Source organism: Emydura macquarii, unplaced genomic scaffold (assembly GCF_026122565.2).
Source record: "Emydura macquarii macquarii isolate MOO-44397 ecotype Brisbane River unplaced genomic scaffold, CSIRO-AGI_Emac_v2 contig_1947, whole genome shotgun sequence".
Lineage (NCBI taxonomy): Eukaryota > Metazoa > Chordata > Testudines > Chelidae > Emydura > Emydura macquarii.
The window spans coordinates 1,456,263-1,473,297 of record NW_027132084.1 but is presented as its reverse complement, the minus strand read 5'-3'; the positions used below and the strand labels follow the sequence as shown (position 1 = coordinate 1,473,297).

Sequence of the window (17,035 nt, the reverse complement as noted above, 5' to 3'; positions counted from 1 at the left end):
TCCCCCGTTTCTTTGTTTTCTTTCCTGTCATTCTCATGTCTTCCCTGACCTCTCCCTTTTAGCCTCCTTCCTTCCAGCTGTCAGGCATGCACGGGGCTTTGATCCAATGCTAAATGGGAGCACTCTGGTTAATTTAAAAGAGCAACTCTCATTTGTTTTCCCTGAACTGTGGATGTGTTTTTCTTTCCCTTCCAAGACAGGATTTACTGCCCTTCATGTGGCAGCACACTATGGCCAGCTGGACTTCGTCCGAGACATGCTCACCAGGGGACTAGCCGCCATGCGCAGCGAGCCTCCGAAACTCACCTCCGGAGGACAGCCGGTCAAGGAGCAAGGCAGTGAGGTAATGCAGCAGCCAGTCCTGGAGAGGGATGAAGGGCCAGGCTGACACACGGCACCCCGATCCCACCTGTGTATTCCCGTGCAGCAACGTAACATAGGGACTTGTGTTATGGAGCCATTTGATTTCACTGTGTGGTTGGCCCATGTCCTCTCCCCTGAAAAGCTCTCTCTGCTGCTGATGTAGATCAGAACTGCCCTACTACTTTCCACATCAACTAGAACCGTACTCCCTTCCATGCTGTGGCTTTAGCCAGTGAACCTTCAAAGTCGCAGATCCTCACACCCGACATACGCTCCTGGACAGCCCCATCACACCCTTCCATGTTACTGTGGATGGACCCCAGACCTGGGGCAGGCAGGCTGTGAAGAACCCCCCTGTCTATCCCCTCCAACTCCCTTCGTCATGTCACTGCACTCTGTGTAACACAGCTTCCCTGCTTCCTCTCTCATGGAGCGAGGACAAGGATTCACCCCTGTATTCACCCTGGGAAATCTGTCTTTGCCTCTTCACATCTCTGCTCTCCTTGGTTAGGAGCAGGTCATGCATTTGGCTACAGTGGGAGGCTTTCCAAAGGGCCAGAAACGGGAGGTGTGGAAGACAAACGGCGAGGTTACAGCCTCTCGGTTCCAAGGCCCTGATTGAATGGGATGGGCTATGCGTGGAACTTGCGCAGTGTAGAGACTCTGATGCTGCAGCTCTTGGTCCCACGGCACCACTTGTTCCAGATCTGGGAGGCGGGTAGAGCTGGTTGGAACGTTTTGCCAGAATAGGCTGTTTCATCAAAGGCGAAAGATTTTTGGTTTCCACGAACTTTCATCAGGAAGGCTTTTGGGCTGGAGACCAGGTCATTGGCCTGGAAATTTGGGAGATTCAGATTCAAGATCCCGTTCTGTCTGATTCAGAGTTATCTGGTGTGAAAATCTCTGCTCTGAATCAAGCACAGCAGGGGTGTGTGCCTGGTGTTTCCCACAGCGGTGCCCTAGCCACCCGGCCATAGAATGACACAAGTTCTCAGGAAAACTTTCGAAAGGTTTCCCAGTTGTTCCAATGTGGAACAAAAATAAATTTGGAAACCTCAAAAGTTGCCCCGAAACAGAGTGGCCACCCTCCAGCCAGCTCTAGGGGCAGGTGACGGCAAGCAGGTATCGGAGTGAACGTGCCCCAGGGGCGTAAAGGGTTAGAAGTGCCCTAGCATGGGACACAGTTCCTGGCAGAATTTGATCTACCCCCCAGGATCATCGCACACACGTCCTCGGGGTATCTCGTGTGCGTCGCACAGCCTGTCCTCGGTGACAGACGTGGGTGATAACTGATACCGTAGCTGGCTGCAAAAACGTGTGAAAGCTTCCCTGTCGGCCAGGCTGCCCAAATAGCAACGTGCACAGGCAGCATGTTTGGGCGCCAGCAGGGGTTGTTAGCGAGGGGCTTTGGGGTGGCCAATTGGTAAGCCCCAGGCCCCCAAGTTCTGAGGAGACCTAGTGTAATGGTGCATGCGGGCGGGGGGACTGCAGCCAGGTTGCTGATCATTCAGGGCCTCAGAGAGAGAGGAATGTAGATCATGAAGGCCCAGCTGCAAGCACAAGTCACGGAAAACAAGGAGCAGCTGCTCTCACCTCTGACTCGTGCGCGCTGGAGGTGGGGACGTGCCTGGGAACTGTATTTCCCTCACTGTGTGCCCAGGATTCTGGGGCATCACAGAGGCCCTGCCGCCGTCTGTGTGATTTATTGCAGTCAGGGTTCACGCCGCTGCACCTGGCTGCCCAGTCGGGACACGAGAGCCTGGTCCGGCTGCTGCTCAACTACCCCGGCGTGCAGGTGGATGGCCAGACCAGCCTGCAGGTAAGAGCCCGGCTCCGTCACGCTCAGCGTGGGGCCGATCCATTCCCGAGAGCGTGGGGGCCACGGTGGCTCAGCCCAGGAGAAGGCTGCAGCCTGGGAGGGGTGGGCGGGTGGGGAAGGGGGGCTTTGATTCTTGCAGTGTCACTTCTGGGATCACAGTCTCTCTGGCTGGCCTCCCCCCCATCCCGGAGGCTGCTCTGGCTCTGCGCTAGCGGTGACGTAAAGGTGGGAGAAGAAGAATCTTGGGGACGGCCCGGAGGGGAGTCACTTTGGACGCACGAGGCCCGCGAGAGGAAGAGAGGGTTCAGGCGAAGGAGAAGACACAGAGGACAGAGATTCAGAGGGGAGGGGCAGAGCAGGGATGGGAGGGGGAAGAAGTGAGGGGCAGAGCTAGGATGGGGAGGAGAGAGGCAGACACGGGGCATGTGGTACAGGGGGGCGCTCCATGTCTTCCGCTGGCTGCCGTAGGTCTCCCCCCAAGCTGACGCTACCCAAGCCCTTTTGGGCGACACTCAGGGCTCGGCTGCTCTGAGAGCAGCGCTCAGGGGGCCCCGAGTGGCCGTTCCGGCTCGCATTGCACCCCCACTCTGCACTGGTGCGTGTGATGACACAAGCGCAAGGCCGCCGGGCAGCATCAGGCTCTTGGGACGTTCCAAGGCCAATCCTGCAGACTAGCGCTTGGGCTGGTCTCCAACTGCAGCCGGTCCAAACCATCCAGCCCACGATGGTTGTTTCTGCCTGCACCGAGTGCTTCTGAAAGGTGCCAGGTTCACAACCTGCCCCAATCCAAGCGTCATCCACCTAGCCCTCAGCCAATGGACCTCAGCCCTGTTCTGGAGGGGTCTTTTCTGTCTCTTCTGGTGGAGGAGGGTAGCCCCAGTCTCCCTGACCCTCTGTCCTTGCTGTAGAGAGATGGTGTTCAGTGCAATCGGGATTTTAGGGGACGTGAGCACCTGCCTGCTGGGACCTGGACTGCAGTTGGCGGGGTCACTTCATAGAAGCCACTAATCAGCCATTACTGCCCTGGGTTGGGCTTGAGCCCGCAGGCAATAAGCTCAGAGTCCCATTCCTGCCCTGGAAGCCAATCACTGCACCCTACTGACCAGCCCACTTGTGCTTAGGGCTCCACCCCTCTCCATCTGGCGGCTCAGCAGGGTCACACCGCTGTCGCCGGGCTCCTCCTGAATAAATCCACCTCCCAGCTGCACCTCCGAGACAAGAGAGGGCGGACGTGCCTCCATCTGGCTGCCGCCAACGGCCACGTTGAGATGGTGCGGGCGCTACTGGGCCAGGGAGCTGAGATCAACGTCACCGACACGGTAGGGCTGGAAAAGCAAGGGACGGTCACACTTTCTGTGCAGCCTCTTTTCACGGAGAGTCTCACGCCAAGCCTGGGTTGCAGGCCAGTGCCGTGAACGATCCGTGATCTCCAAAGCCTAGCTCCTGAATTCCAGGGTTCCTATCAGCGGCATGGTTGTCTACTGATAAAAGCTGGCAGCCAACTCCACTGCGAGTGGATTTCCAGTCTGCCCATCCTCTGGTCTCTGGCATGCCATTCTGGTTAAAGGCGATTCCGTACCCTCGCCGCCATCACCCCTCGTTATGTGACCGCCTGACGCCTGTGGTTAATGAAGGCGGCGCTGTCACTGGATGTCCTTTCATTCCACAGCAAGGGTGGGGCCCGCTGCATTTTGCTGCCAAATCGGGTTTCCTGGCTTGTGTCCGGCTGCTGGTGGAGACCGGCGCTACACTCACCCTTGAGTCCAACGAGGGGAGGACACCCATCCAGCATGCCGCCGCTGAGAACCACCAAGAAGTAGTGAGCTTCCTGCTGAAAAAGAACACCCCCACCTTGAAACTGATTGAGGACAGGAAGGTAGGGGAGAGCCTGAGCTCTGGGGAGGTGAAGTGGGCAAGCCCTGGGCCAAGATTCATATGTCCTACTACTCCTGTTTGCAAAGTCCTACCTTCAGCACCTGCATTATGCCCTTATGGTGCAATAGCATGGCGGGGATCCCGTTAATTCAGGTGTTTATAGAGCCACTGGTCACCTTTGGGGTGAGTTTGTCGGTAGTGTGTGTGTTTGTGGTGTGCTTCCTGCTTGAGTGAAGTATATCATGTGATCTGTTTGTTTGGGGGACCATGTGCTGATCCTAGCGGCCTGCTGGGCGAGGCTGAGAGCAGAGCTTCTTAACGAGACTCTGATCCCCAAGCCCATCACCCCTTAGCCAGGCGGCAGAGTTACTCCGGGAGAACCAGGTTTAAAAAGCCCACTCCTCAGCGACCAGAAGAGCTGGCGAACAGGGGCAGCCAGCAGGGGAGTTTTGTGAGGGAATTTAGAGGATGAGTGAGAGAGTGTGTGGGGGTAGATACACTTCATTAACATTCTGTAAACTTAAGACAATAACCCCCCACCCCAATAAAAAACAAACAATCATAAAAGAAAGAGCTGCAGGAGTGAAAAGAGAATGCAGGCAGGAGTCCATTATCAGAGTGGGGGTTTGGTTTATTGCATTGAATGCAACATGTATGATTACCTGCCCTATGGGAGGGTGATGTATGTATGCATTCAGAGATCCTGGCCCTCAGAGACGGCATACAGGCTTTGGAGACCAGGGTGGCTGAACTGGAGGAGCAAAGGGAGACAAAGAGGTACACAGATGAGACTTTCTGGGACACAGTAAAATGGTCCCTTTCCCGGTCTGACAGCCTCTGTCCTGTTGAGGAGGATGGAAATCTCAGGGAAGGAGAACATCAAACTGGAGTGGAGGGAAATGATCCCATAGTTAGGACTCTCCTTCCAGATGATGTCACGGTATCCTCTCGCACTGAGGAAACCTCTCCGGGGGAGGGAACTCCTGTTGTTAGGAAAGGACAGGCAATAGTGACGGGGAGGGACTCGACCATTAGAAGCATAGATAGGTGGGTTTGTGATGACTGGGAAAACCACATGGTGACTTGCCTGCCGGGTACAAAGCTTGTCATTTAGAAAGATGGATCTCTCAAGTATTTAGAAAGATTTATGTGTGGTGCGATCTAGAAAGAGAGAGGTCTTATGTGTAGGTGCTGGTGAGGAGCCGGTGGTCGTGGTACATGTAGGTACCGATGACATAGGGAAGGATAGGAGAGAGGTCCTGGAGGCCATATTTAGGCTGCTAGGTCAGAGATTGAAGTCTTATATATAAATGCTAGGAAATACCTCCATGGTATTGATTCTATGAAATGCTTCCAGTTCCATGAGGAAGTGGCACTATATGTGAAAGAAAGCATAGAGTCAAATGAAATACAAACTTTAAATGAACCAAACTATGCCATAGAATCTCTCTGGAAAGTAATTCCATGCTTGAATATTAAGAATACAGCAGTAGGGATATATTACCGATCACCTGACCAGGATGGTGACAGTGGCTGTGAAATGCTCAGGGAGATTATAGAGGCTATAAAAATAAAAAACTCAATAATAATGGGGGATTTCAACTATCCCTATATTAACTGGGTCCATGTCACCTCAGGACGTGATGCAGGGATAAAGTGTCTTGACACCTTAAAAGACTGCTTCTTGGAGCAGCTAGTCCTAGAACCCACAAGAGGAGAGGCAATTCTTGATTTAGCCCTAAGTGAAGCACAGGATCTGGTCCAAGAAGTGAATATAGCTGAATTGCTTGGTAATAGTGACCATAACATAATAAAATGTACTATTCCTGGGAGGTGTGGGGGACACCAAAGCAGCCCACCATGGTAGAATTTAATTTCAGAAGGGGGAACAGCACAGATCCTTTTGTGGCTTTAGGAAGTCATTTAATCTCTGCCTCGGTTTCGCCATAGCTAAAGTGGTGGTAATGATATTGCCCTATCCAGGGATGTGTCGTGGGTTAGTCAGTGTTTGTAAAGTGTTACTCGTTGTTGTTACTTACATCACAGTAGCATCTAGAGGCTCCATCGTGCCAGGTGCTGTACACACATATAGGAAGAGATGATCCCTCCCCTAAAGAGCTTATATTGTAAATAGATTAGACAAACTGTAGGGGGAAAGGCAGTATTGTTATCCCCATTTTACAGAAGGACACCAGAAATACTCAAGGATTTGCCTGAGGTTGTACTGGGAGCTTGTGGCACAGCTGGGAATTGAAGCCAGATCTGGGTCCCTGTCCTGTGCCTTGGCTCCACACCATCTTTCCTCTTGCTGTTATTAACTGCAGTGTTTCTTCTTCCAGTTTATCTTTGACCTCATGGTCTGTGGGAAGCTGAACAACAACAAGGTGACTGAGGAATTTGTCCTTCACTCTTCTGCTCCCCTAGACACCGCTATCAAGCTTTCCCGGGCATTCCACATGGCTGCCCTGAAGGAAAAGGAACGTGCCAAAGACCTGCTGACTGCTGCCAAGTACACAGAGAGCATGGCCACCGAGCTGCTGACGTTGGCCTCTGGAGGTAAAAGTGCCGGCTACCTTCTCCGCGCGGTGGATCACAAAGGCACTACGATGCTGGACTCGCTGATTGAATGTGAACAGAAGGACGTAGTAGCGCATCCGGCAGTGCAAAAATACCTAACAGAAGTCTGGTATGGCAGCCTGAAGTGGGCCCCATGGAGGATAGCCCTCTTGTTCCTCTGCTTCCTAGCATGTCCCCCCGTGTGGCTGGTTTTCTCCCTGCCCCTGAAACATAGGTTCAATAAAATTCCCATCATGAAGTTCATGAGCCACTTGGTATCTCATATCTTCCTGCTCCTCCTGTTCATCCTAACCATCGTCTATCCTCCCATCAGCCCCATCTATGAAGGTCACATGGTGCCCTACTGGAACGAGTGGTTGCTCTTAGCGTGGCTGTTGGGGACGCTGGTCACAGAGCTCACCCATCCTGGAGAAAGGGCTGGCCTGGCTTGGATCAGAGTGTTCGTCTTGGGCTTCTCGGCCATTGCTTTCCTTTGCCATTTGCTGGCCTTGATGTTCGCCGGCACAGATCGCTTGCACTGCCTGTTTGCCAGGAACATCTTCCTCGGGGTGGCCATGACACTCTCCTTTGTGCAGTTCCTGGAGTTCCTCACCTTCCATCACCTTTTTGGCCCTTGGGCTGTTATAATCAGGAACCTCATGAAGGATCTCACCAGGTTCGCGGTCATCCTAGGCTTGTTTCACATAGCCTTCACCATGCAGCTGTCCTCCGTCTACCAGCCAGTCTACCCTGAACCAAAGACCAATCTCTCAGCTGCCACGGCGAATGCGACTGTGAGCACAGCTATCCAGGACCCCGTTGTCATTATGGTCACATTATTCTTCTCCTTGTTTGGCCTCGTTGACCCCGAGTGCCTGCCCTCACTCACCAGAACTCCCCAGTTCACTTTTGTCATCATCCGCTTTGTGTTTGGGGTCTACCTGATCGTGACCTTTATTGTGCTGATCAACCTGCTGATCGCCATGATGAGCGACACCTACCAGAGGATACAGGCCCAGTCTGACACTGAGTGGAAGTTTGGCAGGGCCATGCTCATCAGGGATATGACTAGGAAGTCTGGAACACCTTCCCCTTTTAACCTCTTCACCAATCTTCTCTATTCTATCAAAATACTTTGCAAACACAGAGGTACAACTGCTAATTTATATGTAGATTTGTGTCACAGAATGTTTTTACTCTCGAGTCCTGGGCATGTTCCCAAAGCCTATTGGAGAAATGAAACGAAACGGTTGAATGTCAGCAGCTGTAAAAGGTTTTAGGGTCACCATGAGAAGTGGAAGCATGTCAGAGGGCAGTGCCTAGATTTATTTAAAGTCCTCAGAGCGGCAATATGTGCTGCAGTGGGTACCACACTCGTGGCGTAATTCTTCCTCCACTTACAGTCAGGCAACTCCATTGGGACAGAAAGTGGAACATGATCCCATGGTTCTCTCTGTTGCTTACGTTACAGTTCGGTGGAAACTCAGTTTTTCAGTATGCGGGAAAGTCTGTGAGCTTGAAAAAAATTTCCATTCCAAAACGGAACAAAAACAAAATAATTTAAAATTTCCTGGAAAACAAAATTGTGGGGGGAAAAGAATTCATTTTGGGTGAATCAAAACATTTCATTCCAATTTTGACATTTTTTATTTTTTTTAAATCATATAAAATACATTTCTAAATGAAGTCATTTCAGAACAAAAAATGCAAACATTCCATGAAACAATGCCAAATGGATGCGTCAGCGCAATCCAAATTATTTTGCTTTCTTCCCCAAAACTAAACTTAATGAAAATTGCCACATTTACAGTGAAATGTTTCACTTTCGACAAATCAGTATTGTCCAAAAGAAAATGTTCCATCAGAAAATTTCCAATTGGTCTATTACAGGCCAAATACCCTCCATGTGAAGCAACGGAGGATGACTGGTCTGGAAAACCCAGAACCTCAATATTTCTGATCCAGTTTTCAGTATTATGCATGTTACCATGATGCATCATAACTTTATACCACTGTACTACTCAAACAATGTAGGAAAGCACTTTCCACTCATTTGTACCAAAATATGGGCTGGTAGTGTGTAATATAGAGATTTTAGGTGAATGGGCAGTGATCACCTCCAACAAAAATATCTTGCCAATGCAGATAGATGGCTTTCTGTTAGACCCAGGCAACCCCTGGATCAGTTAGCCCCCCAGACCTTGGTTCACCTCTCCTCCCAAATTCATAGGTCTATCTGCTCCACTCCCCGAACCCATCTGATCACATATAATGTTCTATATGCTGACACAACTTTGCCCTCCGTCCCCAATTTTTTTCTGAAATGATGCCCTGCCCTGGACATCAGTGGGGCTACACAGGTAAGTGAGGGAACAATGTCTCCAAGTCTAGCGGAAACTGTTGCTTTCAGGGAGAGGAGGATGAAACTTGGAATCTAAAGGTTTTTTGATATATGTCCTTTTCACAGACGTACAAGGGAACGGGACCCTCGCAGGGCTTGAGGCTGCTATATTCCATCTGCAGAGAGATCAGTTTTAATTTATTTTAATGTAAAGATTTGGGGTTATACATTTTTATTCCATTGACACCAATTAGATTGGAAATGTTCCAGAAAACATGGTGTAATAGCAGTGGGGAGTGGGGTTTCACATACATAGCCCTTTCCCACATTAATGTTACCTGGACAGCTGTATAATCCCTCATTCCTGGAACCAAGCATGCAAATTTAATCAAGTGCCTAATAAACATAATAATTGATTTCCCAAGTAGCTCGGGAAATAGGATATATAACCGTAATCCCAGGTAAAAATGTTATCAACCTGGAGTTAAAGTTGAGCACATGTTAGTAATTTAAGGGTACTTACGGGGATGTTGTAATTATCCCAAAACAAGTTGTGGCTGCATGCGGCCACCAGAGGCTTTTCTTGTGGCCACAGCCTCCTGGGCTGTGTTTGGTGAGATGGGCAAAGTAGAGGACCCTCTCCCTCCCTGTTACTCCTGGATGCACCGCCGTGGTGTTGGTTGCTGGGGCTGGCAGCAGGGATTGGGCCCTGTCCCCCTCTGGGGACACTTGGGGCACAACGCTGGAGAAGTAGGCAGCTGGTGAGTTCCCCACCTTCCCAGGGCTGGTGGGGCTCAGACTTTGGGCTTCAGCCCTGGGGTGGCAGCTCCAGCCGTGGGGCTTCGGGCTCCGGCCCCCCGCTGCTTCATCCAAGCCCCCCACCCCATCACACTTGTCTTCCACTGCTTCCCCCGATCCCCATCCAGGGTTTAATTTGTCCCCAGGCTAAGTAAGTCTGCTGCGAAAAATGATAGCTGTGTGTTTGTTAATATCACTTTTCACAGCAGACTCACTAGCTAACAGTAAATAAATTCCAATGACTTGGCTGTGTATATATGCATATTTATTTGTTTGTCCTAAAGTTAATTAAGTATTGTAGAAAACAGTGTGAGTGTGGCCACCAAAAAATTTGTTCTGAGAACCCCAGAATTAGGATTAATACATGATAGTGTTGCAGAACAGATTAGACCGATTGCTAAGGTTACATCGGTCTCTTTCCCTTTTTTTTCCCCTCATGATGCCATGACAGGGCGGAACTAAGAAACTAACATCAATAGTAAAACAAAAACAAAAAAGCCTTAGAAAAAGAACATGTGGGCCGTGGAATTGTTTTACAGAAACAGTCCTATTGCTTGAGACATTTACATCTAAACTGGACTAGGCACTTGAAAATGAACGGTTAGAGGCAATCCTGCATGGCTCCTGCAGGGGTATGTGGACAAGATTATCAAATAAATCTTTCCCATCTCCAATTTCTGTGGTTCTATGAGAAATTTAATCCCAGGAGACTGAGGGCCTGATCCTGAGAAGCGAAGTCAATGGACTAGACTTCACCCTAGGCAGGCCTACTATAAATAGGTTTGTGTCAGGGCCGTTTATTGGCACTGGCCCCGTTCTCAGTCATTTCAGACCCTCTTGGCATTTGAAGTTACGATTTTTCCAGCGAATTATGGATTGGTTCCCTTCCATGTTTTTCCCAGCTGTCTGGTTCAGAAATGTGGCCCAGTGCTTAGTACCTCAAGGCTGCCAGGGGAACAATGTCATAGAGAGAGAAGCAAACATCTGAAAAAACATTCTGCTCTAATATTTGCTCACATGAAAACCTCGCTGTATTTAAACTGGGTGAATGTACCCACAAAGCATATTCCTGGCAGGAAAGTTGGTGTGAACAACAAATGTTAAGTGAATATGAGAAAATAGTTTTGAAGAGTGAATTTTGCAACCCCGATTTGAAGTGTTACATTCATCCTGCCAGAGATCAGAAACATTGCTATGAGACCTATCTAAGTTAACCAGCTATCAAAGTGCTGCCGACCAAGAATTATTTACCAAAACTAATTGACAAACAATATTTAATAATAATTAAATTAAAGAAAATTGTAAGCTGTTAGTGGACAACTTGCAAATGGAAAAGGTGGCTAAAATCAGTGAATGTATTATTTACTATGAATTATTTACTCAGCTCTACCTTCAGGGTGTTAGCACAAGACATGCTAAATTAGGAAAGATGCTGGAATTTTTTTTTAACAAAAAATGGCCTTTTTTTTTTTTTTTTTTTTTTGTCAAACTGGAAACTTCCATGGTAAATGACTAGTTCTGACCCCAAAAAATCTGTTTTTTTTCTTATGAAAAAACCAAAACCCACAAAATTGAAAATTTGGGGGGAGGTTAGTAACTGAAAATTAACATTTTTCAAGTCAGTTAGATGAAAATTTTCAGTAAAACTAACCATTTTTGCCTGATGATGGAAAAAAAAACCCCAAAACACCCACCCAAAACTCTGACAAATATTATTTTTTCTTTCAATTTCATTCAAAAAAAATTTTGAGGGAAGGAGAGTGGGATGGTAGAAGCGTTTCCCCAAAAGTTCTATGAAATTTACAGACCTCAGTGCCAAAAGGTGGCCTCCAAAAATCCTCATTTACGCTCCCAAATAGAAGTTTCTTTTTAGGAGCATTTTCTTTTTAGAAGCATCCTCATGCATCGTCATGAGCTGAACTGTAGGGACTATGGCTTGAAAATGTTGCCTATTGATTATAATAATCCTCGGATGTTATCAGACTGTTTTTCGGGGCCAAAAATTAAATATGGATAATAATTTTCTGTCTTGGGGGTGAGGAGAGGGGTAATCCAACCATTCCAGTCCTGAGCATCAGCGATCTTTCCAGTATGACCCAGTATGTCAACACCATAGCTGGGCACATACAGTGAAAAACTATCTTGAAAATAATCAGTAATAACTACTGGGATCGAATAATTAATCATTTCTCGAAATAACTTGAACAACCTTGTGCTCAGACTGACGTGAGGCCCTGCCATTGTTGAAATATTTCCAGTCTCATCTAAACCAAGCCTTTCTAGAAATCTCATTGGAGACCCCAGTCTTTGAAGATGTCCACACCCAGAAGTCTCACATGAGCCTTGAATGAACATCCAAACTTTGGGACTCTTAACTTGAACCTCCAAGGTTTGTCTGTCACTGATTTCCTGTGTGAGGCCGGGGTGGGTTATTGGTATAAACCATGTGTATCTCACGCACCGGCTGGCACAGTCATGTCCAAAACAGAATAATAATACAAGCATGGGAAAATGTGAAGAGAAGTCCTCACTGTAGAGCTTATGAGCGTGTTTATGCACAACCCTACTCATCTGAGCTTCTGTGCTCCTCCAAGGTAAGCTGTGCACCACTGAACAGAGGGACCTGATAAATGAAGAAGAAGACCTGGACAGCGCTTCCGACACACGATCCATCAATATGCTGGCTCACACATCCATGGGTTGGATTAGGGTCACTGCCAAGAGGATGACACAAGTATCACCAGAAGGTACTGACCCTCTGCAGAGTCATATGATGGAAATCCACCCTAGACCTCCAGAAGGGGACCAAATTACAGAAGGTGCCCCAGTAGGGTGCACCTCTGAGGCTGAGCAAAGGAAAACATAGGAAGAATATCAGGGAGGGGGAGTCCTAATCAGGAGATGTGTTTGATAATGGAATGGAAAGACGACCCCATGGCTGGAGGGTACAGTGCAGGGGAACATCCCTCCTTTGGCCCCTGGGATGCTCTAGACCAGTGTTTCTCAATTAAATTTGGCCACGGAACCCTTTTGAACTCGATAAATAATTGCGGAACCCCCCAAACTCTTAACAGTATTTTTACATATGGGGCCAAAAAAAAATGTCAAAATAAGCAAATTATATACAAACAACTAGGTCTCAATTAAATTACACTTACACGCCATACCCTCCGCCGAAAAATCCGGGACATCTTCCCTTTTTTGGCGGTGTGGAGAACAGCTGCTCGCGGAACCCTGGGGTTCCGCGGAACACCAATTGAGAAACACTGCTCTAGACATGCTAAGGGTCTTTTCCATCTCCTTGATCCTAAACCTTTCCCTAGGAAAGGTGAACAGTTAATCCTTAATGTACCTGTTGGTTTTTTTTCTCTGTGTTGCTGGGATCGTCAGACTCTGAGGGTGGCCTGTTGCCATATTTCTCATTTCTATACAGAGTTAGTACGGTTGGTACAAATAGCCTTTTTCTCTGCAACTCCTGTCTTCCTGTATCCTGCAGTTGCCTTCCTGTGTGTCTCCACCACAATGATTCTCATATTGCTTTACATAGCTGGAAGAGTCTCTCTTCCTCCCTTATCTACACATCTGAATTTTTGTCCCCCTTAGCTGTCCTTCGTTGTTCCACTTTCTAAGAGTATTATCCATTTTGGGAAATATTGCAGATGAAAGGTGCTCTGCAGAGTGAACTTCTGCATATGCTACCATATCTAGGCACAACAGAGCACACTAAGGACTGAGTCATTACTCTGCCTGTCTTTGCTTTAGTGCTGTTGGTTCAGACACTTAGGAGTCAGTTTTCAAAGCGGTGGGAGGGAGGGGGCTTCGGCCAGCACTGTTTATGTTTTGTCTGGAAAGGACAAATTGTACATCAATGTAACACAACATTTCACTAACGCGACTCTCCGCAAAGATTCCTCCTCCCACTCCGCTGTTATCTGGCTTGGCTTGTAACTTGAGTTGCTCTTGGTGGCGGCTGGAAGGGAGATTTCTTTTCTGTAGGTTAGGCCGACCCTGTGAGTTTGAAGAGAGGAAACCAGACGTTGGCAGATCAGACAAACACGATGGAATTCCGCGGCATATTCAGAATGAATTTTGAGGGGCAGAGGGGGCACGCCTCCTCTTCTTTCATTGCCTTTGCGATAGAAGAGTAGAGGACGGGATGCTTCCATCACTCCCTTCTGCCTCCCTCACTACACACTCACCAGGAATGGGTTCAGCAGGGGATAGCGCCTCCCATCTCGGCTGCAGGGCCGTTCTGAGCCTTCCCTGTCACAGAAACAGACAGGAGATGCTGTGTCTGGGTGGACAGAATGGATTCTGCACTGCAGGAAGAGCATGTTTCACCGAGGACAATCAGACACACTTTTATTCTTGACTCATATTTGTTTCCTATGAGCTGTTGCCATTTCCTCATCAGATTGGACTCAGACCAACTTCATTTGCATAGCCATTGACAGCTTTCAGACAGCAGCTTTCAGTCTGAAGTAGGCTGGCTTTGAACCCATAAACTAGTGGTGAGAGATTCTATCTCCCCTTACCAGTCAATAGGAGTTTGAAGTGCACATCCAAGGGCAGACTCTTTTCGTGCGTAATCCCATTAAATCAGATGTGCTCATTGCATTAACTACAGAAAATTAATATCAAATATATAACACAACACATCATACAATTAACTCTAAGTAACGTATTTTATTGGATAATTTAGTCATTTACATAAGTTTCTTTCCATAATCGTGAGAACCTAAGAGTTTAAGAACTCAATAATCAAAGCAGCTACAAATAATATCAGAAAATATTTTTTAAGACATTGAGTTTGTGAGGTTCTATAAACAACCACCTACAGACACCACAATTGCCAACGAATCTGCACAGCCATGGGACTGAGCTGTAGATCTTTGCTCCAAAACCTAAACACAATGGAAATTCCCATTACCTTTTACAGTGGTATTGTGTGATTGACCTCTTTGCAGTCCTCCAGCCACCAGGAGGCAATATAATCACAAATACTTGGGCAGGGTTGATTTCATCCAGGCGAGGACAACGGTGTCTGCAACCTATACTGAACCAACTCCACCAGGTGGAGGGATTCCAAAGAAAGGCACCGTGGGGTATGGACGGGTGACTTTCTCCTCTTGCCCTATTACCCATCTCTTGTTCTGTCCTTAGGTGGTCACGTTCGAAGCTCTCTCCCAGCAGGGCCGCTGCACATTGAGGAGGCAATAGACTGGCCCAGCGTGGCTCTCCGCTACTACTCCTTGAAAGGGCGAGTGGACTGAGCGCTGTTCGAGAGGGAATTGTCCCTGCACTGGGAGGAGAAGACAGGCGTGCAGCCCGTCCATCTTCTGCTGAACGTCCAGGACGTGTGCAGGGTCTAGCCCGTTTGCTCCCCAGCAGCAGCGATTGCTGTGATGTGGGTCCACTCCGGGCGGCCTGAACACGGGAGGGCGTTAACGATGATGTCTCGTATGTCCAAACGGAATCCAATAAAGATCATTTTTTGTGTTTCCTCTGTGTGCAAGTCTGCTGTCTTTTGGTACTTACGACCCTCCCTCGGAGGCCTGATCCTGAGAGGTGCTGAGTGTCTCCAGCGAGAGGGGCAGCACGCATCTGGCTGGAGCTCAGCACTACAGAGGGTTGGACACATGCTGGGGATTCCAGCTGGTCAGACGTGACCCACTCCAATGCCTGTAGGAGTTGCTCACGTTGCTACACACCCGCAAGAAAGGTGATTCCCCTGAAGGTTTGGATTTGTCTTCTGGCTTTTCACTGCCTTAGTGGCTGCGGCAGTTTTAACATGCCTGTTCGGCAGGCAGTGCAGTGCACCACCGGGCTGTGGAGACAGGACTAGGCAGGAGTCGGACCGACAGAGCCGCTCGGGTTCGGGAAACGCTCTGCTGTGTAAAAACCCCAGTCCTAGCTTCGCTGCCATCTGCACCATAGTGAAGAATTGCATTGTCCACACGAGGCAATGGGATAAACTGTTTTCACGCACAGCCTGGGAGGGCAGGGGTGTGAGGGCTATAAGTCCCCACAAACATACCTTACCCCCCTTTGCTCAGGGGTTAGGCTGATCAGCGATCCACGGTCATTTCCTGAGGACGAGGAGGCTAATGGCAACAGAAGAGCTGGGCTGTTGTGAGGACGTTCCCTGTAGCTCAGACTTGGAGAGGTTGTCACTCTGGCCTGCTCTCCCCTGGAGCTCCCAAAGGCATGGGACTCAAGTCAGCTGCCTGTGGGGCAGTGTTCCTCTGCACCCCGGCTTGCCATGGGGCTCTGGCTTCCTGGCTGCAGTCTCGCCCAAAGAAAAGAGACAATAGCGCAGCTGGGAGAAATGGAAGGTGCAATTCCCCCCCACACGCCAAGCAGAAAAGTAGACCTGCTGCCCCTGGGTTGTGCCACCTGGAACCTGCATTTCATTGAAATCCATTTAGTGACTGGGGCTTTCCAGTGTCAGCAGCTACCGAGGGAGAAGGGACATGAATGTAGCTGGTAAAATAGGGGTTGAATCCTAAAGATAGTTAGGACTGGTCAGCAGAAGGGGGCAGGGAATCAGGGCTCCTGTGCGCTGGTCCAGAATCTTGACACTTAATCCAGGATCTTAAGCCAGTCACTTAACCGTTCTGTGCCTCAGTTTCCCTGTCTGTAAATGGAGACAACCGTCACACCTCCCCCAGGGGAACACTGCAGAGTGCTGAGGTCCTGGGAGAGCTGGCACTGATCTGCACGCTCGCTGAAATCGATGAGAACATTTCTATTGATTTCAGTGGCGGCAGGACGAAGGGCAAATAAAGGCAGCGCGTTTTTGGCTGCCACAAATCTATATGCTGCTGCTGGCTGGCTGTCCGAACAGGCTTTGTGTGACCTGGCCTCATCTCCCATCCCTGCAAGCAGCCAGCCTGCCTGTCTGTGGGTGGTCAGGACAGCGCATGCATAACACTCTGTATGTATCCCGAGGAAACACTCTGTGTGCAAGAGAGCTGTGTTGTGCAGAATGAGCAGTTCCAGTGTGCTGAGATCTCCAGGGTCAGGCAGTGCCAGTGGCCGGGGGGGAGGGAGGTAACGCGTGGCTTGCTCAGAACCAAGGCATTCGAAGTATTCAGACGCTTGGCCAGAAGTAGGAACGTGTACCTAGATGGGCCACCTCACCACAGTGCTTCTTGGTATCTGGGTGTGTTATGGGTCTGCGCTTCAGAGCCCAAAGGTACTTCAAGAATACAGCAATACAGCATTGCAGGAGGTGCACAATAGCTATTCTTATAAATCAGCTGGGATGGTTGAGTGGTTAC

The 17,035-nt window shown here is 49.0% G+C and overlaps 1 protein-coding gene across 1 annotated transcript in view; it reads left to right on the top strand.

The window, feature by feature from the left end:
* The window catches only part of LOC137159859 (serine/threonine-protein phosphatase 6 regulatory ankyrin repeat subunit B-like), a 78,044-nt gene extending 62,790 nt beyond the window's left edge, over positions 1-15,254 (top strand). Inside the window, exons 22-28 of the mRNA XM_067558318.1 lie at positions 197-343; positions 2,075-2,182; positions 3,304-3,501; positions 3,852-4,058; positions 6,397-7,762; positions 12,347-12,499; positions 14,916-15,254. Coding sequence (XP_067414419.1) covers positions 197-343; positions 2,075-2,182; positions 3,304-3,501; positions 3,852-4,058; positions 6,397-7,762; positions 12,347-12,499; positions 14,916-15,025 — 2,289 coding nt within the window. The 3' untranslated portion in view covers positions 15,026-15,254. The remainder of the gene's footprint in view (positions 1-196; positions 344-2,074; positions 2,183-3,303; positions 3,502-3,851; positions 4,059-6,396; positions 7,763-12,346; positions 12,500-14,915) is intronic.
* The last annotated feature ends 1,781 nt before the right edge of the window (positions 15,255-17,035 follow it).